We start from the raw sequence: 23,554 nt of genomic DNA on the forward strand, positions 1-23,554 counted from the left end.
GGACATTAATGTGGTTTTTCTCCTGTGTATCCAGTTGATCCTTTTCCACCCCCATTTCCTCCCTCCCGACTCATGTTTTCTAAATTCTCTTCTTTGTTCTTCATTATTCAGGTCCCATGGTCTCACTCTTGCCATTTCCATGTCTCCTTTATGCAGTCAGATCTAACCAGGTCAGTTCTCTACATTTTAGTAGGAGGCTTCTTGTAGCATAGAACTGTGCTGTAGGGACATATGTTTTGGAGGACATTTGACTCTTGTCATATCACTGCACACCAGCTGCCCCCTCACCAGCTCATCCACAGTCGTGTCGGTTCTACTTCAAATCTGGAAGAATTTGGACTTTCACCAATTTCTATGAATTGCATTATTTTGAAGATGAAATTGCAAATGTCCTCCTGCACAGTGGACCTATGGGACCACGTCAAGTGATTATATCCTGGGAAGAGTTAAGATGGGATTGTAGGGATTTGGGAATCAAACAAACTAGCATCACGTAAGTCTTAGGAATGATCTAGAGTGTTGCCTGAGTGCTTACTAGTTCCTGGGAACTGGGAAGTACTTACCTGACTTTCACAAAAAGTTTAGGAGGTAGTTAGCATTATTCTCTCATTTTACAAGTTTTGCATTCTCATTTATAGACAAAATGGAGTCTTAGAAAGGTAAATATTCTCAGGCTCATAACTAGCAAGTGACTGACACGATTTGATCAGTTCCCTTGGGTTCCAAACATAGGACTCTTAACATCTTGATTATCTTCTCATTTTTCATTTTATTTTTTTCTGCCACCTTTCCCTGTTTTTTTGGATATGCTAGAAAGGGTGTGTGTGTATTTCTTAGTAATATATATATTTTTAAGATTTTATTTATTTATTTGAGAGCAAGAGAGAGAGCATTAGTGGGGTGAAGGGCAGAGGGAGAAGCAGACTCCTTGCTGAGCAGGGAGCCCAATGTGGGGCTGGATCCTGGGACTCCAGGATCATGACTTGAGCCAAAGGCAGACACTTAACTGACTGAACCCCCCAGGCACCCCAGTAATATTTTGTTTTAATGTTTGAATTAATTCAATCCTGCTTTTGGTTTTATTATCCTTGCTCTTTTCTGTAATTTTTGTTTGTTTTCTGAATTCTTTGAGAGCTTAATTTTTTAAAAAATTTCTTTCTTTTCTTTAATAATGAAAATACTTAAGGCTATGCATTTACCTCTGAAAGCAACTTTGAACGCATCCTAAGGAATGATAAGTGGTGGTCTCATTTGTTTTGTTTTATAAGTAATCTGTTATTATACATTTAATTTCTCCTTTGACCTCTTAGTCAATTTTCTTTATTTCTAAGTGGTTGGGATTTTGGATGATCTTGATTAAACTTAGCATTAATTCCTTTATTGTTTATGGTCGGGATGATGGCCTATTGTTTTCCTCTTAAGTCTGTATACAGTTGCATTGCTATTCAGAAGTACATGTAGTTGTGATAATGGAAATACTGGTTTAAAATGAAAACGAGTAGGATTTGAAAATGGTGCCTGTAAGTCACTTATTTTAGTTTAAATTTGAGTTCCTGTTTCTCCAACTGTTGTGTTTTGTTTCTTTTTATTATTAAAATAGAATATATATTCTCAATAAAACTCTTGGGGCACTGTTTCCAGTTTTGGTTTTTTATAGGAAAGTGATCCCTGCCCGTTGTGTTAACAACCAGCACTCAGAGCCAGATACCAGTGAAAAAATGAGGAGGTGTTGTTAAGTGGAACAGGACGACTCTCTAACAAACCCACCAATGTTTAACAATTTTAATGAACTTTAAAAAAGTGTCATATTTTCACTGTGAATCATTTCACATTAAAGTCTGTGGTTTTCCTGCCAGAGTTATCTTTAGTGAAAGCTGTGTACTTTCAGCCCGATTTGGAGCAGAGGGAATATGGGTGAGCTGGAAGCAGATCCCACAAGAAACCCAGGTGTCAAAGGGGGAATTTCCTGAGTATCTGGGTCTTGGTTGTGTTAATATTCCCTGTGACAATCATAGCCATACTCCCCGACACATGTATGACATGAGCATGGGTGATTAGGTCAGTGAAATTTCTCTCTCACACATTTCTGACTTCTCCCATTGATCTGTGGTATCCGTGCTGGGTTTTCAAGGAGAAGCAGTGGAAGACACGAGGGAGTGACTGGCATTTGACTAGAGATGATGTTTGCATGTTAGCATTTTCTTTTTCTGTCTCTGGGAATATGGTTTCTGTAGATGCACCGAGACACTGTGATTGCCTAGAGGTGGCCTGAGGAGGGAAAGCAGTCCCTGGGAGGCAGGACGAGGCAGAATTACCCAAGGAAGGGCAGGACACGGCTGCATGGAAAGAGCCCCCGGGCTGTTCTCAAGTGTTTAACCATTTGTCTTTGATAACTATTCCTCCCTGCCGTGTTTTCTCCAAACAGAAACAAAGATCTAGTGGGGAAAAATTATGTGGAAAAAACCATTTTCCTTTTCAAAGTCTTCCCAGAGAGAGGAGGAAGAACACACTGACAGAACTCCTTGCTCGTGGGCGGAATTCTGTCTAACACTGCTCTTGTGTTTGCTGCTGAGCAAAGCACACTAAAGGCACATTGCAGATATTCAGGTAATATCTGCTTTGAGTCATCTTATTCATTTATTCCTTAGTAAAAGTATAAGTGTCCTAGGGCTGCCTTAACAAGATCCTATAGACCAACGGGCTTAAACAAGAGAAGTTTATTGTGTCACACTCTGAAGTTCAGAAGTCCAAGGTCAGGGTGTGGAGGGTTCGAGGGTCACGAGGGAGAATCTGCTCCAGGCCTCTTCCCCAGCTTCTGGTGGTTTGATGTCAGTCCTTGATGTTCCTTGGCTTGGGAAACATCACCCTGATCTCTGCCTTCATCTTACATGGTGTTCTGTGTGTGTGTCTGTGTCCACATTTCTTCTTTTCACAGGGGCACCAGTCATACTGGATTAGGGGCCCATCCTACCCTGGCATGGCTGATCTTACTACATTTGCAAAGACCCCATTTCTAAACAAGGTCACATTCTGTGGTCCTAGGGGTTAGGACTTCAGCATATGAATTTGGGGGGAGAAGCACAATCCGAGCCATAACAGTTAATATTTATTTACACACTCAGTAAATATTTACTGAGCATCCATTATGTGAAAAGTGTGATATGAGATATTGAGATTTAAATAAATATGAATGAAATATTTTCCTGTCTCAAACCACTTACAATAAAGAAAGAGATATATAAACGAATATCTGTGATTGGCAGCGTTATGGTAAAGGTAGCTACAAGGAACCGTAGTGCCAAGAAGGGAAATGGTCAAGCCTCCTCATGGGGGGAGATGCCTCTGTGGGGACAAAGTTTGAGCTGGATGTGAAGGAATTCAAAGGACTTTACTAGAGAGACAGTAGGAGACAAAATGGCGCATTCACTGAACTTCAAGCCATCTTGTGGCAGGAGTGTAGGGCGTGTTGAAAAGCTTTAAGCAAAGCTTTAAGCAATGCTGCTGGACTTTTGGTTTGGGGAACATTCTTCTGATTGACAGCACGGAGGCTGGAGTGCAGGTGGTTAAGTCTAGAGTTTGTTTGTGAGATAAAACAATGGAAATGGCCATGGGTCTGGTGCTTGTGTCACTGAGTGGATTACAAGGCCCTTCAATTTGAGAAGAGTGGAACTTGAGATGTCTGTGGGATGTCCAGTGGCAGTTGGATTTAGAGTTAAGCAAAATGTGGAAGGACAGTGTGGCTTTGAGGATTATTTTGTGTATAGCCATGGAAGTGGATAAGGGGGACTATGTCAAATAGAAGAGAGGGTCAGGGGCACATCTGAATTTTAGGGGCAGGATGAAGAAGAGGAGTCAACAAAGGAGAGCCAGGAAAAATGAGGGAGGTTGGAGGAGAACCAGGTGGGCACCCCATAGAAGCCAAGGAGTGTGGTAGTTACAGGAAGAAAAGCTTGGACAGAAGCACCTGACATCACAAGTAGGTCATGGAAGATAAAGCCAGTAAAGCCAATGCGCCCTGTGGCTCAGTCTTGACATTATGCTTTCAAAGTCTTTTCTGATATGTATGTATGTATCACTGGTTTGATATCCAAAAGGCAATTTGAACCTTTACTGAGATCTTTCAAAGGACACCAAAGATGATTCCATTCATAATGCCCAGCAAAATGTTCAATTCTTGTTACTCCCTCTCTGTATCTGTCACTTTCTGAGTTCCCTTGTTCCCTTCCTCTAAATTTTCAAAATATTTCTCTGATCTAGCCCCCGGCACCCCTTCTTTTACCCTAGAACCTCTTATCCTCCATGTTGATTCTATTCTGTTCCTCTAGTCGCTCTCTCCCTTTTCCAGCATTTCTCAATTCTTCCCTCATCTACTATCCAAACTGTGCAAGGAACAAGCTGGTAAATGCAGTGTTCTTGGTAGATCAGGGAAGAGGAAGAGGCTGTGAGTAGCCCCGTGTTAAATCTTTCCCGACCCAAAACAGGCTGTTGGTCATCTTTGGCAGAGTGCTTTCAGATAAGCAGTGGGAGTGGAAGCAGGTTGCAGTGGGTTGAGGATTAATTAATTAATTGGTGGATGAGTTAGTGCAAGAGGTGAGTATAAACTGTTTAGTCCAGGAGCTTGATCTGGAAGCGAAAGAAAACAAGAGGCTGACCAGAAGATGTCAGGTGATTGAGAGAAGGTCCTTTAAACATTTTTTTGGAGTGAATTTTTGTTTTGCAGTCTTACTTTGAGCAGAAATCCACATAGGCAGTGATTGTCATCTTAAGAGAAAAATCAACACCATTTGCATTGCTCATTATTATTTATTGTCGTTGAAACTGATGAGGACGAAATTCACAGTTCCACTGGACCTGAAACCTGGATCCCAGAATACAGACAGGATGGAGATGTGAGTGTGGATACACCTTGAGAGGAAGGAACGAGCTGAGCATTGGAGATTATTATTGATGTAGTGAAAGAGAATTCTTTGTTTTATGGTCATAGACTCTGTGCAGATATTCACCTCAGATCATTTATTCAACAAATATTTGTACGCCTCCTGCTATTTCTTTTCTTTTTTTTTTTTTAAAGATTTTATTTATTTATTTGACAGAGAGAGAGACACAGCGAGAGAGGGAACACAAGCAGGGGGAGTGAGAGAGGGAGAAGCAGGCTTCCCGCTGAGCAGGGAGCCCGATGCGGGGCTCAATCCCAGGACCCTGGGATCATGACCTGAGCCGAAGGCAGATGCTTAATGACTGAGCCCCAGGCACCCCCACCTCCTACTATTTCTTAATCACTGCGTTAGGCCTTGAGGTACCTGAAGCTCTGGGGGATGTAGCAGGGCAGGTGCATATTCCATCATTTCTGTTCCAAAGATTCCCAGTGGGAAGTGACTATGGGGCTCTTCTATTAGAAGGCTGAGTGATTTAAGTCTGGGAGTAGGGCAGTGGTTGCCATGATTCACCTCAAGGGGGAAGCGGATGTAGACAGATGGCTCCTTGCATTGCATGAGGGCCATGATACTTTGCCTTGACTAGCTGTCTTGCACCTTGGCCCCTTGGTAATAAGGGAATCCTAAAAAGTAGGTGTGACTCAGCATTACTTGTCACCACCGTGGTAAGATTTTCTCAAGTTCAGTAGTTTGAGGAAAGGTCAGTTTTAACTAGTGAAGTAGTTATTTTGTATAATGACATTCACTTACTCTGCTATGGAGGTGTCTTGACAAGGCTTGCACTATGAGCTGAGTAAGAGTATTTGAGACAATATTTACGTACAAATGGCAGTTGTGAAATTTGTTTCTAGCATGTCATGTAGAAATTTGCTTTCTTAAGAAGACTATTAAGATATTTGCCCAATCTCCCTTCCATGTGCTAATTCTCTTCAAATATCTACTGGTTGACCCGTCAGTCCTGAAAGGTTGAGTGAAGTCTCTTGGCGACTGTGTAGGTGTCAGTATTTGAATCATGAAAAGGGAGTCTTCACCCTCCCCAATCAGTGAGTTTCTTTTCCAAGTGTCATGAACTCAAAATTTTGTCTAGAGCCTGGGCAGAGGCATCTGCTTCAGGCCAGACCAAGTGATCTTGAGCCCAGCGAGCAGAAGTCATGAAGTTTTGCCTTATTTCTGTTAGAAAAAGTTCATTTCCTCACCACGTGTTATCCGTGGACTCCTTCCCGAAGACAATCAGCAAGTAAGATATGCATAACTTCTTATGTGATCATCATGTAGGAAAAAAAAAACGACCGGTCTAAGAACGTAGTTCATCACCTCAAGGTAGAAATTGCCCACCTGTTACAAGAGCATCCATGTGAAACCAGAATCTTCTACTGCACCTCCTGTGGTGAAATCAAGGGCCCGTGGGTGGTCCAAAGGGCATTCTAGCAGCAGACAAATAGTCATAATGATATTAGCAATAGTAGAAGCCTCAGGAATGGGCCTGCCTGTCCCAACCCAACTGCTGATGCTTGGATTCAGCTTTTTGCTCGTTTATAGATTTTTGTGATCCTCTTCTGTCAGGGTTGAGAGGTAGCTGTGAGTGACAAAATCCATGGAGAGAAAGTTTTCCCATAATCAGAGGAAGTAGCAGGTTGAAGGCGATCTTCATGTGCCCCGGGGAACGAAGGTGTTTGGGTCAGGAGGGTGTTCTGCGGAGGGTCAGCTGCTTTTGAAAGAGTCCCTTCTGCCATATTGGCAAATCATGTATGCTCTTGACTTTTGTGTCTGGACAGCCATGGTTTATTATTGTGTATACGCACTATTTTCTCAACAAAAATGATCTTCCATCCTCTTACCCATATGCCTACCTCCTGGGACCAATAGGCAAATTAATGCGATGAATGTGCTGTTAGTTCCTGTCTTTCTTCTCTGCACTGCTTTTGTTCCCTTCCCTGCTAAAGCATTTGAAGTTATGTCTGAACACCTAAATAACACTCCACACGCTGCTGCCGGTGACCCCCCAGCGTCCTCAGGGTGAGCAGTAGGGGGTGAAACTCTCAGTATTGCTTTTTCTTCCGTTGAAGTAAGCCAGGTTCTGTTTCTTCTGGGAAATAATTGAAGTCTTATGAGATGTACACAAAGCAAAAATACCTAAGGCACTGAAAAATTTTGTGAAAAATTTCATCCCAAGGAGATGTCATATAAAGTGAGTGTTTGTTTTCAAGTAGGAAAATGTCTCCATGTTGCAAGGAAGCATGATTTGGCTTTTGGAGACATGGGTATTTTCTCATTGACTCATTCAGAACTTTCCTTTGGGTTCTTTTATGTGGCAAATATTGTGTGTTGGCAGGTGCTACAATGGTGAAAAATATGGACGCTGGTCCTTGCTCTGTGCTGGAGTTATCAAGCAGTGGGAATGCTAGTTCAAGGTTTGCACAGAGAAATAGTAAAGTATGATCTATGAATGGAAGCGATAAAATACCATTCAGTGGGTGCCATGAGTGGTAAGTGAAGGAATGGCTTTGCTGAAGAATTGGCGGGTGTTGAGGGTGAGCTAGAGTTAGCTTAGCAGAAGTGGCATGGGGGGGAGGCGGTGGAGGAGGCCAGAACGCACGTAGGGAGGGCCATCTGCACAGAAGGGAAAGAACAGTTCTGTTCATGGGGCTGAGGGGAACAGGTGTGGCCTGAGGGTAGAGGCGCGGAGGAGGTCAATTGGAACAAATAGTACAGAGCACGGGCTAATTGATAAGTAGCTCTGTGAGTCGTCATCTTAAAGATCAGCTGAATTTGTTGGTCCAGAAATGAAATTTCAAGCCATGAAGACACATTGCATGCAGCCCAGCCCAGCCTGAACACCACCTGCTGTTTCCATTGCTTCTCATTTAGGGCACTTCGTGTAAATTGAAATCTGGGCAAGCCTTATTTCCAGAATGGTTGCACTCGCAGGTTTTAATTATTTTTCTTCCTTCTCTCCCCTATTCTGCGGTTTGCATGCTGAATTCCTGTCACTCTGGAATTCTATAGTAAGGGCACTCAAGCAGCCTAGAGTCTAGGGCTCTACCATTTGGGGCACAAGCTTGAGGAATAATCGGGGAGAAGATGTTCCCTGAGAGAAATCTCTTGTATTTATTTTCAAGGTGTTTTATATGCTGCTAAAGAATGCTATCCTTCCTATATTTCATCAGATCCAGGCAATCAAAGAGCTTTTCCAAATTTTCCAGATTTTTCTAATGTAGTTGATTGCACAGAATAATCAGCAGCCCTATTAATGACATTCTGCTGTATCCTTTCTGCTATGTTATTAATTTGTTTTGTTTAATTTTTGGTTAGAAGAAAGGCCTCAGGTCTTAGCTTACTGAATTAATCCAAAGCTTATTTTAAAAAAACAACAACGCTGTAGTTTGGCCTTCCTAAATCTATGGACACCATTTTATTGTCATTCCTTTTGACACTGTGGATAAAACTGTCCCATACAATTGTTCAGTGTTATTTGGGCTAATCAGAAAAGAATGCTCTGGAGGTTTAAAGAAATTGGTTTTTAAAAACCTTGAGTTGTGTTTTTGGTTTCTGAAGGTTTGGGAGCTGCAAGTAAAGCATTTTTTTTTTTAATAGAGAAAGCTTCAGCAGGGGGTAGATTGCAGAGTGAGGGGACAGCAGGAGTGCCTCTAGATCCCCTCCAAACACATTCATGTCTCTCCCTCTCAGTGTCAGAGTCCAAGTCACCAACCCAGGTGCTGTTATCATCTCTGTGTTCAGGAGAGAATGAGTCTAGAGGGTCTGGAAATGGCACTTCCCAGTGGGAAGCATGGCGGATAGCCTGGAAGAGTGACTTGCCTCTGGGTGGTAAGTTCACATAACTGAGGACAATCCAAGGAGTCCAAGGAGACCCCAGGACTACTCACAGTGACCAGCATCCCACCTTTCACATAATAGGTGCTCAGTAAATGTTTGGAGATTATCCCTGCTATGGACTAAACTGTGCCCCGTCCCCCTATTCATATATATGTGGTGGCATTTAGGGGTGGGGCCTTTGGGAGGTAATTAAATTTAGATGAGGTCATGAGCATAGAGGATTAGTGTGTTTGTAAAAAGGAGACCCAAGAACAGAAGAGAGCCCTCATGCACGTTCCCTATCCCCTTTCCTCCCTCCTTCTCATACTCTCTCCCTCTCTTTCCCTCCCTCTGCCATGTGGGAACACAGTGAGAAATCAGCCGTTGCGAGCCAAGAGGGGGGCTCTCCCAGAACCCAGCCATGCTGGCAGCCTGATCTCCGACTTCCGCCTCCAGAGCTGTGAGCAAGAAATGTCTGTTGTTGAAGCCACCCAGTCTGTGGTATTTTGTTGCCTAAAATGTCAATACTGAAAATGCCTTTCTAAAGCTCTAAATTCATCGACTCTGAGACCAGTGATCATTGGTATGAACCCTGTGCTCTATCTCCTCAGATTGGAGCAGCCATATTCAAAGTTAGTGGGAGGCTTGTCTGTCATACTAGGAGTAAGAGAGAGTGGCCCCATCAGATCCCAGACTCGTCAGTGTGTAAAGCCTAGGGAAGGACTACGGATGCCCTGGTGTCCTCAGAGAAGGCCAGACCTGGAGCCCGCCCTGCCTGGTCTCCAGTCTCACTCCCAGGCTTTCCCTCTGCACACCACCCTGTTTCTGGAACCCACCATGCCTTTACGGATTCCCTGCCTCTGCTCATCATCTTTCCCAGAACGTTCCGCTGCAGACCTCTATTCTCTGGTCTGCCCTGTCAAAGAAAAACCAGAGCTGGACAGCAGATAAAGCAGTAAACCAGATTGTATTCTGGAACTATTGCAGTGGGGGAGAGACCCCAGGTTAGAGCTGAGTTCAACTCTGAACAGAGCACAGACGAGCAGGATGGATAGCCAAGGAGCAGGGCGGTGGGGGGGTGGGGGCAGCCGATGAAAGATTCCTATGACGAGACATCAGGGGTCGGGGTGCTGGCCAAACCAACCTAGCAGGATTCTAGCTAAAATTGGGCAGAAGTCTGAAGATCGAGGCCTGGTTGGGAAAGGGAGTTGGAGGAGCCCGATGGGAGCCTGGGCAGGAGAGTGTTGGGCTCACACTCCACCTTGCCACGTTGAGCAGCAGCTGTGGTTCTGCTCGTGCTGTGGGCCGTGAGCCCCTCGCAGGTCAGTCTGCTTCATCATGGAGCCCCTGGCGCCGGGACCCCCGCCTGCCACAGAGGAGCCCCTCAGGACTGGTTTTCTGAGGGCCTGGGGTGAGCGCACAGTGCTCGTTCTCTCGTGAAGGCCATGGGCTATGCTGAGAACGTTTCCAGCAGGATGTGTTCCTGTCTTTGCTGGTCAGCCTGGAAGGACAGGCACAGGTTGCCCCTGAGGCCATGCCGGTCCATGGCGGCCGCACCATGAGAGACGGATGACGAACAGGGTTTTGGTTCACAGCTCCTGGCTGGGCTCATGAGATGGTGCGAAAGGCAGAGAGACACCATTCCTCACTGGGGTGGGACACTTGAATGTCCTTCTCACCAAAGAGGAGCCCCCTGTAGACACCTGTGTGTGCAGGCCTGGGCCACTGGCTCTGATGTGCCCACAGTGGTCGGGGGGCTGGCGGGAAAGGCCGCAGCCCCCCACCTCCTGTCGGGTCTCCCTTGAGCCGCCGCAGGAGCCAGGGAGGTGGTAAACCAGTTTGTAAATGGGACAGGGGTTGAATTACAGTTACAGTTTATTTTATCAAATAGGAAAAAGTTTTAAAATTATAAGCCACTATCACCGGTTAGAAAATACAATTACAAAGTCCATTTTGTCCAAAAAAGTAATAAAAGTCTGCAGCTCACAGACATCCCATGCTGCTCGACCCCAGCCCGACCACCAGGCCCCAGCTGGGGCCCAGCCAGACGGCGAGACCAGAGAGAAACAACCGTGGGCACGAAAACCTTCTCGGAGTGACTGGCAACGTGGGGGCCGCCCGTCTCACCCAGTGCCTCCCATTTCCAGGCTTCCCTTCCAGGTGCCACACTGCTAGTTCTGAGTGTGACCATCCGCAGCTCAGGTGTGTGAGCCTGTCCACCATGGGCTGGGTGGGACCCTGAGTACCAGAGCAGAACTAATTACCTGGGGTCCAACACCTACAACGAGAAAAAGCCCTACATTCTTATTTTCACGAACCCCTAACTGAAATTTAGCACTTTCTTCCATTATGGATGTGGGCACCATATTGGTTTCCTGGAGCTGCCATAACAACGTACCCCAGATGGGAGGCTTAAAACAATGGCAATGTATTGTGTCACACTTCTGGAGGCTGGAAGTCTGAGATCAAGGGGTGGGCAGTGTTGGTTCCTTCTGAGCTGTGAGGGAGAATCTGCTCCAGGCCCCTTCCCGGCTTCTAGTGTTTGCTGGCCATGTTGGCATTCCTTGGCTTGTCAAAGCATCACCCCATCTCTGCCTACATCTTCACATGACATTCTCCGTGTGTGTGTGTGTGTGTGTGTGTGTCCAAATCTCCCCTTTTTATAAATACACCAGTCCTAGCTGGATTATGGCCTGCCCTAATGACCTTATTGTAACTTGGTAAAGACCCTATCTCCAAATGAGGTCACATTCTGAGGCACTGGGGGCTAGGACTCCAGCACGCCAATTTGAGGGGGACACAAATCGGCCCATAACAGACACTGACCCACACAGTAGAGCCTGTGACTGTCTCTGAAAGAAATCACCGGTATTTTCACATCACAAAAGGACAAAGCTCCTGCTGACTTTAAAATTAAGGTAGTTATCAGACCTAGAGTCAGAAATTGTTGTTAGATGCAGTAATAAAGAAGTGCATATATGACCCTGGCACACTTTAAGAACGATTTTGTTACATTTATTTCAACATCATTGATTTCCTTTGTAATCTTATATGTTTGGGAGTGGCCAGCCAGGAGGGAGACTCTAGGAACACCTTCCAGACCATTCTGCCCACTCTCCTTTGGGTTTGGGTCACCCGGTGGACAGTGCACCCCCGCTTGTCTGTGACCTGGAGCTGGCCGAATACCTCTAGCAAGGTGGAGCTTGAAGAGAAGGCGTTGGATTATGAATCGATACTACCAAAGGGCACACTTGGATTAGAACCAGGACAGAAACAATTAGCGCCATGCATAGAGCTCTTTCCAGCCACCCTGTGAGGCCAACAGTATGATCTCAACTGGAGACAGACACAGGTCTGTAGCATGAAAGTACTCTTGTGCCAAATTTCGCCACTGTGTTGACAGCCAAATGTGAACAAGATCTTCTGTTTCCAAATTCCTCAATATTTCCATCCCTGCAGGCTGCCTGAAGTTAACAACAAGGGACTTTTATTTTTATTTTATTTTATTTTGTTTTATTTAAATTCAATTAGCCAAGGTATAGGGCATCATTGGTTTTTGATATAATGTTCAATGATCCATTAGTTTTAAAATCTGCTCCGTAGCATCTGAAGCTGACTTACAATGGCAAGTGGAGTAGGTACCGATTTGACAATGGATGCGATATTGCAGAATCGTTGTAGAAATCTCACACTTTGATCAAGGGGCCTGCCTTCCTTACCTGGCCAACTGAACATGTTAAAGCAGACGTGAGCACTTTGGAGTTTTCAAAAAAAGCAAGTCCGGACTTTGTTTTCCGGGGTCATATTAATCCTGTTTTTAATTTTCTATATATTATGTTTTGGCATCTTATTTCTGGCTGGGGAGGGACTGCCCCTCCCACGGTGAGCCTTTTCTTAGAGATAAGGAAGGCCCCCCCCCCCCCACCAGGTCTTTAATGTGCAAATGAACCCATCCAGAGCCACACTGCCTCTGTCTGGCCCTTATGCCTCAGGAGACAAGATTCCTGGGCCTTCATTGTCCCAGCCAGGTGCCAGGCAGCTAGGTGTCACCCCTACAGCCAGCTGCCAAAATTACTCAAACTAGCCAATCCTAATCTGTTCGTCCTGCCGTGTGTCCACAAAAATACTCAATAAAGGCCATGACCCGGACCTGTCTGTTTCTCCGGACCAAAACTTGTGACCCTCCTCCCATGGCCCAGCATGGCAAGCCATGTCTCCTGTTTCTAAGAGACCCAAAGTTACATTAATGTTTTCTTTCAATGACATTGACTTGTCCTGGCTGTCATTCAGTCATCATTGTAAATTAAGACCTGGACACAAAATGGGTTTGTTCTGTGATGCACTGTGGCCCGTGAAATGCACTGTGCAAAAAATCAGACTTGGGGTCAAATAAATGCAGGCTATTTTACAGAAGGTATTACCTTTTCAGAGATTTATTTTTATCTAAAATGATTCAAAAAATATTAATGTGGAATAACTTACCTACAGCAAAGCACACAGATCTTGGTTGTATGGCTCAATGAGTTTTTACATATGTAACCACCACCCTGATCAAAAATAAAATATATCCAGCTCTCCAGAAGGGCCCTTGTGCCCTTTCCTGGTTAATAATCCCTCCACCAGAGGTAATTACCATTCTGACTTCTATTATCCTTGATACATTTTGCCAGGTTTTGAACTTCTTATCAATGGAATCATTCAGAACATACTCTTTCAAGTCTGGCTCCTTTCATTCAACGTAATGTCTATCAGATTAGTACATAGTGCGTTTATCAGAAGTTTGTATTTTTTAATGTCTGTACAACGTTTTATTGACCCATTTTATTGACCTATTCTATTGACGGAAATTTCTTGTTTACATTTTTGTCATTTATTACTGTATTTCCTCTTGGCTCCAAATTCACTCTTTTTTGACTACTCTGTGAAAATGGCTCTGGGCCCAAGGTGACTTCTCTGCTGTCAGTGGGCCAGGCTGTCATGGAGGTCTGCATCTCAGGCCTGGGTTGGGGGACTTTCCTTGAGTTTCATCTTAAGCTAGAGGCAGGGCTGCTCCTTATTCCTGCTGTTCCTGTGTTCTGAGAGATCTCTTTACTTACTGCTAATCGCTCATCACTCAGATCCCTTGTTAGAAGAACAATTCTTTATGTTAAACTTTCCCTTTGAATTACTGTGTGGCTTCTCTCTCCTGATCAGACCCAGATGGAGAGCACAGTTTCTGGTTATTATGGGCAGCAATGTGCTCTGCACGTTCTTGGTCACACCCCATTTCTTTTGGGTATGAGCTCAGGTGTGGTTTGCCGGGTCAGAGCGCATAGCTTTCCCTGCGGTAGATGCTGCCAAATAGAAACGGCTTTCCAACATCCCACTTCCTTTTAGTCATCTCCATGGGTGGCAGTGGTCTTTCACTGCGGTTTTATTTGCATTTCCCTGATGACTAATGATGTCCTTTCTTGGGTTTTGGCCATTTGGATATTTTCTTTTGTGAAATATCTGTTCACAGTTCATTTTTTAAGATTGTGGGTTTTTTGCTTTGTTTTGTTTTTGTGCTTTCTTTGTTGATACATAGCAGTTCTTGATATATTCTGGGTAATAGTCCTTTGTCAGATATGTGTTCTCCCTTTCTGTGGCTTGCTTTTGAAGTCTTTCCATGGCATTTTTTTTTTAAGATTTTATTTATTTATTTGACAGAGAGAGACACAGTGAGAGAGGGAACACAAGCGGGGGAGTGGGAGAGGGAGAAGCAGATTCCCCACAGAGCAGGAATCCTGATGTGGGGCTCGATCCCAGGACCCCAGATCATGACCTGAGCCGAAGGCAGACACTCAACGACTGAGCCACCCAGGTGCCCCATCGATGGCATTTTTTGAAGTTCCATTCATCATCCTTTTCTTCAGATCCAGGAGGTCCTCCCCTGCCCCCGCCCCTCAGCCCCGTTAAACTTCACTTTGCAGACTGACTCTTTGGCTTTCCAGCCCTTGGGGATATGGACTTCCAATCCCTTTGTCATCAAGCCCTGTAGCCTTAGGTCAAGAGTCCCACCCACCTGGCCTGGGCAGGGACCCTCTGTTTGATGGAGTTAAGACATTGGCTTTGGGGCTCCCCATAGACAGCCTTTCCCTGCCCTAAAGCCCTTAGCTTTGTGCTGTTACTTACTCGTTCCACTGTAATTCAGACATGCCCAGTGTCTAACCTGTGCAGAGTCCTCTCAGATATTAGGTGGACATACCCCTGGCCCTCCGGGTGCTCTGGCCCAGAGGGGGCACAGTGACCCCAGCCTGGAGCTGAAGTGACACCTGCAGAGGAGCCTGGGGAGGGCAGGAAGCAGAGGAGAAGGGAGGGAGGGGCCTGCAGCCTTCTGGCTTGCCTTGATCTATAATTCATGCACAGTACTTATCTACTCCAGTTCCAAGGCTCTGTGTCTGTATTGGTTGAAAGAGCAAAGCCTGGTGTCCAGAATCTGCTAAATAAACTGTTATTCCATCCTGACTGGATGGCCAGGCTACACAGGCTGGCTGGCCCAGGTGTGTTCTGAAGGTGGGGCTTCCGTAGCAGAGGTAGTTGCCTGTTTATGACTCTGTCCATGGAGATGCTTTATGCTAAGGGCTCCTGCCTCTGGCCAAACTGTGAGGGACAGAACCTGGGGGATATATACTTCCTTTTCTAGAAACATGCTCTTCCAGGCTCTGTTCCTTATTGATGCTAGGTGCCCTCCCCGAATCCCCTTCAGTGGGTCCTTGTAGCACAACATATATAATCAATCGAAGGTGTAAATGGGGATATGAGGTGTAACTTCGTGGTCACACCACTGGAGGTAGGGAGTGTGTTCCAGTTGCACATGAAGATAAATGCCCTCAGGGAGTGTTGGCCAGTCGGGCCATGCCTCTTGCTCTTTCTCATGGGTGCCATTTGGGGTCCAGCGAGAGACCAATGCATAAGTGAGCCGAGCATCCTTCCCTGGGGATTGAGATCCATGTGAAGGATCCTGAGAAATAGAGGGGAATGATATTTTAAGGTTTACTAATGAGGCAACCCACTGAAGAAGAGCAAACTTATCTGGGAAAGGAAGCAAAATAGAGAAATATCATCATCTTTCTCCTGATTTGGTTTTTATGTTTCGTTTTAAAATGTGTTGTGGGGGAAAATGCAATTTGGTTCCCCTTACCCCTTTCCTCAGGCAGAATCAACTACACATCTTACCCCTGTAAATCACTATTCTCGCAAAGAAGAGGGGCACCTGGGTGGCTCAGTCGGCTAAGCGTCTGTCTCTGGCTCAGGTCATGATCTTGGGGTCTTGGGGAGACCTGCTCAGCGGGGAGCCTGCTTCTCCCTCTCCCTCTGCTACTCCCCCTGCTTGTGCTCTCTCGCTCTCTCTGTCAAATTAATGAATAAATAAATAAAATACTTAAAAAAAAAAAAACAACAACCAAACTATTCTCACAAAGGAAAAAAAAAAAAAAGGAAATAGAATTCTCAGCGTCCTGTCAGCCACGGCTCAGATGCGTTCTTGCCGCCCATGTGCCTCCCATAGCGATTTCTCTGAACCGGGTGGGGGCTCCAGCTGGACAAGACCACCGTGGGGGCCGTGAAGGACAGCAGCCAGACTAAGTTGGCCTCCAGGGAGTTAGCTAGTTCTGGAAGTTTCCATCATTGTTCCATAGCTTTTATGGTAAAGCATTTGGAACAGAATTTTAACTGAATGAAATTTCAAGGTCTGATTTTACCATCAAAATAAGTGACCCTTTTCTTCCTTGCACTTGGTTGTTTTTTCTGTCTTGCTGGCCCCTCTGAGCTCCCCTGCAGGATGGCATTTTGAAGATAGGGACACTGAGTTGAGAACTGATGGATCTCTTACCTGTGTCAAATTCTGTAAGACTGTTATGTAGGAAGGTCAATTATTAGTATGAGACATTGGACTGAAGCTGACTTATGGGTCCACCGGGTCCCCTTCCAGAGCTCTGGGTGCTGTCCTAGCGCATCAGGCCCAACAGGCTTCCTGGATATTTGCATATGCTGTTATTGTTGTCAACAGGTGCACCGTGTGGTGGAATCTCTTGATCGCACCCACTTTGCAGAAGAGAAAAACGGGGCTGCAGTGGGGCCCAAATGCTCCTCAAGGTCACCTGGGTAGGTGGTGATGCGGGTCTGCAACACCCTGGGATGGCCAATGGTGAGCAGCTGCTGGTGAGGCCTGGCTGATTTGAATGGTGTTATTCTTTTTGTTTTTTCCTTATAGTGACTCTTGAGGAAGGGAATCATCATTTTGGGTAAACGCAGTGAGTCCAGAACTGGACAGTGCCCAACGGCATTCACTGACAGCTCTTCGGCAAGTTTCCTCTCGGAATCTACCCTGGGGTTTAGCTTTCAAACCAGAGGGTCATCAGAGCCAGGAAAAAGTTAGTTACTTGCTTTCTAAATGTTATAACATTAACATGGGTGGTCCTGGATTTGCTGAGAATGACAGAGGTGTGTGGGCACAAGAAGAAAGAATCAGGAGATTTAAAGAAGTAACCCCCCCAAATAAAATAAGCGCCGCTAGCAGGGATGGAATTCCAAGATACGTACGGTATTCCTGCCTTATCTGAGGTTTTGTGTTCTAAGGTTTCAGTCACCCGTGGTCCACCGCGGTCCAGAAGCAGATGGTCTCCATTCTGACCTATTGTCAGAAGGTCAGTGGTAGCCCAACGCGACCTCACACGCCCGCGCCGCCCACCTCACCTCATCTCATCACGTGGGCGTTTTATCATCTCCCGTCATCACAGGAAGGGTGAGTATAGCGCAGTGAGACCCCATTCATGTAACTTTCATTACAGTTTGTTGTTATAGTTGTTCTATTTTAGTTATTGTTGTGAATCCCTTACTGTGCCTGATTTAAAAACTAAAAGTTATAGGAACGTATGTAGGGGAGAAAACAGCATAAATAGGGTTTGGTACTATGCTAGGCTTCAGGCAGCTGCTGGGGATCTTGGAAGGTATTCCCACAAATAAAGGGGGATGAATGTAGTCGTGCAGATCTGAACACTGGTCTTTCTTCTTTCTGGGTGTGATAAAATGGTGCTTGGTTTGATCAGAGAAGAGTGCAGACGGTTCATGCATTTAGATCTAGAACACGTGGTTTCCAGTCTTGCAGGTTCTCTAGTTGGACTTCATTATGGAGTCAGGGATGGGCAGAGCTGGAAGGACCTAGTGGGAGATCTGGTCCCGTATTTTAGAGGGGGAATCTGAGACTCCCACGGGTGAAGGGCAGGCTGGCCTGGAGCCCTGTGCTCCGATTGCACACTGTGGAGTGAATGTTGCTATTGGGCATCCATGCTCACCTTTGGATAACAGCTCTCCAGCTCTGTGTGCCGTGAGACCCCAGAGTCTCTGGAACACGAGCCATGAGACGTGGGTGTCTTCCCCCATCTATGCGTCCCAGGGCAAAGCTAAACATGCTCTCCTTCTTTTGAGGTCTGACCACTGCTCTTTGTTCCTTTCAGATGGCTTACGTGAAGATGCGCTTGATGTACATTTCCCTGGTGGTCCTGGGAGCCCTGTGTTTGTATTTTAGCATCTACAGCCTGACTCCTTTTAAAGACGAGCCGTTTGTTTTCAAGAAAGAAAGGGGGAACTTCCTTCAGCTTCCAGATATCAACTGCAGGCAGGATCCCCCCTTCCTTGTCCTGCTGGTGACCTCCTCCCACGAACAGATGTTTGCTCGCACGGTCATCCGGAACACGTGGGGGAAAGAAAAGAATGTGAACGGAAGACTCATAAAAACCTTCTTCCTTCTGGGAGCCACATCCAGTAAAGACCTGTCGAAAGTGGTGGTGCAGGAAAGCCAGCGGCATCGCGACATCATCCAGAAGGACTTCATGGACGCCTACTTCAACTTGACCCTGAAGACCATGATGGGTATCGAGTGGATCCACCGCTTCTGTCCTCAGGCGGCTTTCGTGATGAAAACGGACTCGGACATGTTTGTCAACATCTACTACCTGACCGAGCTGCTCCTCAAGAAAAACAGAACCACTCGGTTTTTCACCGGCTTCTTAAAACTGAACGAATTTCCGATTAGGGACAAGCACAACAAGTGGTTTGTCAGTAAATACGAATATCCGTGGGAGAAGTACCCGCCCTTTTGCTCGGGCACGGGCTACGTGTTTTCCAGCGACGTGGCAAGTCATGTGTATGATGTGTCCGACAGCGTCCCGTTCATTAAGCTCGAAGACGTCTTTGTGGGGCTCTGCCTGGCAAAACTGAAAATCAGGCTGGAGGAACTCCACTCCGAGCAGACCTTTTTCCCAAACGGGTTGGCCTTTTCCACGTGTCGTTTTAAGAAGATCGTGGCCTGCCATTTCGTCAAGCCTCGCAACATGCTGAGCTATTGGCAGGCTCTGGAAGATTCTCTGGAAGAGGAGTGTCCAGCTGTCTGAGCGAGCCCAGGGGCCCATGCGGACACACTTGAGACAACCCACAGTGATAGCTTTGGAAACTCTTCAGGGGGCATTGCTGAGGGTCCTCGTGGGGCAGGGAGGGAGTGAGGAGGGAGGAGGAAGAGGCAGGTGAGGGTGCTCTCCTCTAGCGCTGCCCGTCTAACTGAGTTTGTAAGCCTGAGTGAAACCGCTTGGTGCCCAAGCGATGACAGAGGCCATCTCTTGGGTCCCTACACGACTGCGCTAAGTGTCTGACGCACGCCTCCATTTTCCCATTTCCAGGATCAGTGTCTACATGCCGCGGTGGGTGTCAGCATCCCCATCTTCCACACCAGGCAGCCGCAGCTTACGGGAACCCAGGGCCTTGTCCCAAGGCTCCCGGCCAACAAACACTGGGGCAGGGATGGAAATCCAGCACTGTGAGAACCCAGGCGCAGCCGCTGGCTTGGCCCACCCCTCCGTCCTGCCTCCCCTGGCGGGGAGTGGCGGCCAGGAGGGCTCGGAGGCAAGCCTGGTGGTGGCATCCTTCAGTCCCTTTCAGGAGTCCCTTCCACTTCAAGTCCCAGTCCTTTAGCTTTTAGTGCTGTCCCTGGGGTGAAGCAGCACGCCCCCAGCACCCTCATTCACCACAGTGGATCGAGCAGGGATACCGAGTCCCTGTGAGCAGCTCGGCATTCAGCTCACAGCAGAGCAAGCACATCCCTGGCCGTCGCCCCTGAGAAACGGCCACCTCTAGACAGAAAACCGTGTTTATAGATTCGGCTTCGAAACAACTGCAAAGCTGGCCTGTCGAGCGGACTTCCTGGCCACGCTGCCAGCATCCCCAGGGGCACGGCATGAGCTCCCTGAAATGAGCTTCGGGCAAGGGGGGCTGTCTTCCCGTGCCTGCTTCCCACGCCTGGCCCAGGCTCATCTTCTTGGAATTTCTCAGACGGCCAGGGAACAACGGAGTTTGTGGAGTGGAGATTAACCTTCCGCTTCCTTCCGCCTGGAGGTTTCCAGGAGCCTGTTCTGCAGCCTGTGCAAGCGAGGCCCTGCTTGGCGGGGCTCTTCACCCGCTCAGCAGCTGTGGGATACATGCTAAGCCGCCCTGCTCCTGGTCGTACGAACGATGCGTACTTATTTTTTACTTTACCTGACGTGACTTTACCAGCACTCAAAGTGAAGGCCTCACATGGCTGGGTAACCCCCAGAAGCCGGACCAAGCTCCTGCCTGAGCCCAGGTGGAGGTATTTGCTGCAAAATGGCCGTGGCAACATTAACCTGAACAGCGTTTCCCCTATCTGCTGCTTCTCTGCAGACGTGAGTCCTTATCCTGGCCGCTCTGCACGTGCTGGACCATGCTCAGGAAACCTTCCTCCCAGGTGGGACAGTCAGGGACTGAGCTTCCTTTTGAAGCCCAGATTTTGTCGGAGCCTTGGTCCTGCAGGAGGGCTGCCCCCGATTCGGAAGATGACGGTGGGTGGGGGGCGTTGAGGGTGAAGGAGCTCCTCTGGCCGCAGGGCTGGGTCTGTGCCTACGTGTCCACCCTGGGTGGGGTGTGTGTCCGTATGGCCACTGGCTCGGTGTGGCGGACCCAGGGTCTGGCCTTCTCCTCAGCCTGGAGCTCAGTCGCAGGGATCACGAGCCCAGGCAGGGCTCTGTTACCTGAGCCGGGGTCTTGGGCCCGACAACGGTAGAAGTGACGTGGGACCCAAGAGTCAAAGGCACAGGCAGCGCTGTATTGGAGGAAGCTCCTACTTTCTCCAGTGTTCCCACTCCTGTCCCTTATGCTACTAAGGGATGGAAAAGTGCCTCGTCCTGATTGGCTGATGTTGGCAGGCGACCCAGCAGCTCATTGGTGTTTTTGGAGGCACGGTCTTCCAGGTTGTTGGAGCCTCCTTTTGTCCCCGCCTCAACAGGACATGGCCCCGGCTGTTGTTTGAAGTCCGGCCGGTGTGGGGTCGGACCCTGGTTCTGCTCTGTGAGAAAATCAGTTCAGGAAGAACAGCCAACCAGAAGTGCCCCAGGTGCATAATATTTTTCATTTGGGGCTTGTTCCTGTGGTCTCTGACTGTCTCATGGCCCCCGGAGAGCTTTCATCCACCTGATGCTTACAGGGGAATGTGGATGGAGGTCTCATCTGTGTCTACATCCTGCTTATCAGGGGCGTAGACGCTGCCTCTCATTGGAGGTCATGGCAATGTCCCGCTATCTGATTTAATCCTGACGTGAGAACACGGTCCCCAGCGGGTGTGGGCTGAATCCCCGTGTGAGCATCAGCTGGATATGGGACTGTTGGAGTCTAGAGGACGTGAATTTGACAAGTAAAGTAAAGAAGCATGGCCCAAATAGAAACAGCAGTAAAATGGCCACGAAGGGCGCGAGGAAAGGCAAGAACGGAGTCCCAGATGGTTTGAGCATGGGGGCCTTAAAATTATGGAGCCAGGAGGCCTGTTGGGGGATGATGTCATCCCTTTGTCCTACCTCTCCAGAAACATGAATGTGGAATCAACAAGATGGACTTGCAATAGCATATGCTCGCCCTGGGTCAGCCAGTGGAGAGTCTAAGGCTAATTGGTGATCTAAAACCACGGAAGCCAGAGTCTAATGATCTTAGATAAGCTTAAACTCCTGTCCGGTTTCAGCACCACCATGGACACAGTGGCTTGTGTGTGGAAGCCTTGTGCATTGTTCCCCAGCTGGTCCCATCACGGATACGACCCAGGTGACTCTGAGCGTTCAGCCGTCCTCCGGCTCCCCTGGACCTCCGTGGTGGTGATAGCTGAGTGTTAGAAGGGTTACTGACGAATATCTGAATATTTTCAGAGGACGGTGCAGCATGTCCCACAGCCTCCGCTAGTCTTATTGGTATCAAGACATTGAACTGGTGTCCCCCTTCCCATCTGACATTCTTAGGAAGACCATTCCTTCAGCTAGACCCAGGAGCCCTGGGGAGGGGGGCTGGGCACTGAGGTGGTGAGTGGTTGTGGGGCATCCACAGGGAGTGCTTGTCATCATCCAGGTCTCCATCATCAGCGGTGCCATATACTTGTGGCCCTGTGTGACAGTCTGGGTAACTGTGACACCAAGGCCATATCTCCTAGATCATATGCCATGTTTGAGATGTGGGGGGTATTGCTGCATATAAAGGGGGGCAGGGCTGGGGGGTGGGGTTCGCCGCACCTTTTGGTGGGCAGCTGCATAAAATGATACTAAGTATGCGGGCTCATTTGGCAGTCAGATTACAGGTGGAGGGCCCGCAAAGATCACAAGAGGGGTCATGTGGTATACCAATGATGGCTGATCGATGAAAACGTGTTGTAATCAGGTCAGCGGGTGTTGGGTGGATGCTGAGGACTGGGTTTGTGTGAGGTTTATTGGCTCTGTAAATGGGGTGGGCTTGGCCCTGGGACGACTCTGCAAGCTTGCCTCACGGAACATCTTTATGTGCTTCTCCATGGACTTGTTCATGACATACCCAGCGGTCTGATTAAGTTTCTAGTGCGGTCTGAGACAATGTTTTTAGTAATTTGGAGCAAAGAATTTTCTTCCCCTTTCCCCACGTTTTGCTTACGCCCTATTATGATCAGGGAAGACATAGCGCCAGGATAAGAAGGGGTATGGTTAGTTTTATTTTTTTTCTTCACCTAGCCAGGACAAAAGAGGTGTGAAAGGACAAGAGAACAGACCCAGAGCCACCCCAGGAAATGTTAGACTAACCCGGACCCCTTACCCAGCAGGGGCAAACCAGGTGTTTTCCAGGGAGTGGTGCTGCTTGAAGCAGCAAGTGAATGGGAGACACAGATGCAAGAAAAGAAGGTGATGGGGACGATGATCCACCACATTCCTCACCTGTTTGCAGTGATGACTTTTTTTTTTAAGATTTATTTATTTGAGAGAAAGAGAGAGAGAGCAAGCAGGCAGATGAGCACGAGTGTCAGAGGGAGAGGGAGAGAGAATCCCAAGTAGACTTTGCACAGAGCAGGGAACCCTATGCCAGGCTCGATCTCACGACCCTGAGATCATGACCTGAGCTAAAACCAAGAGTCAGATGCTCAACCGACTGCGCCACCCAGGCGCCCAATGACTGTCTTTTGAATTTCAGAGCTTCAGTTGGTTCACAAGTATAGGTGTGGTTGGCCGGTGGGTCCTGAAGAAGTCCGGGGCGGGGGGGGGGGGGGGGGGAGGGCAGGTTTAATCTTGATGAGATGGACCCAGGAGGGTACTCCTTCTGGCCCTGTGGCGGTGGGAGCGGCCAGAAATCCCCGGTAGGGTCCTTTCCATTTGGGTTGGAGTCGGTCCCTCGGTGATCCCTCTTTCCGTGTCATAAGTGCTACTTATTCCCCGGGCCCAACCTTTGGGAGGACAGAGGGATCCGGGTGGGGTCTGGCGGGATTTTATTGCCACATTGCT

General features: G+C 47.5%; 1 protein-coding gene across 3 annotated transcripts in view; it reads left to right on the top strand.

The window, feature by feature from the left end:
- B3GALT5 (beta-1,3-galactosyltransferase 5) overlaps positions 1–23,078 on the top strand; it is a 35,692-nt gene extending 12,614 nt beyond the window's left edge. For 2 of the 3 annotated variants that reach the window (XM_032392572.1, XM_032392571.1), the window contains 4 exons: positions 16,777–16,871; positions 16,981–17,140; positions 17,346–17,511; positions 18,224–23,078. In XM_032392572.1, coding sequence (XP_032248463.1) covers positions 18,224–19,159 — 936 coding nt within the window. In that variant the 5' untranslated portion in view covers positions 16,777–16,871; positions 16,981–17,140; positions 17,346–17,511 and the 3' untranslated portion in view covers positions 19,160–23,078. The remainder of the gene's footprint in view (positions 1–16,776; positions 16,872–16,980; positions 17,141–17,345; positions 17,512–18,223) is intronic. The other variant, XM_032392573.1, reaches the window with a different exon arrangement.
- Positions 23,079–23,554: the final 476 nt, after the last annotated feature.

Source organism: Phoca vitulina, unplaced genomic scaffold (assembly GCF_004348235.1).
Source record: "Phoca vitulina isolate PV1807 unplaced genomic scaffold, GSC_HSeal_1.0 scaffold68, whole genome shotgun sequence".
Classification (NCBI taxonomy): domain Eukaryota; kingdom Metazoa; phylum Chordata; class Mammalia; order Carnivora; family Phocidae; genus Phoca; species Phoca vitulina.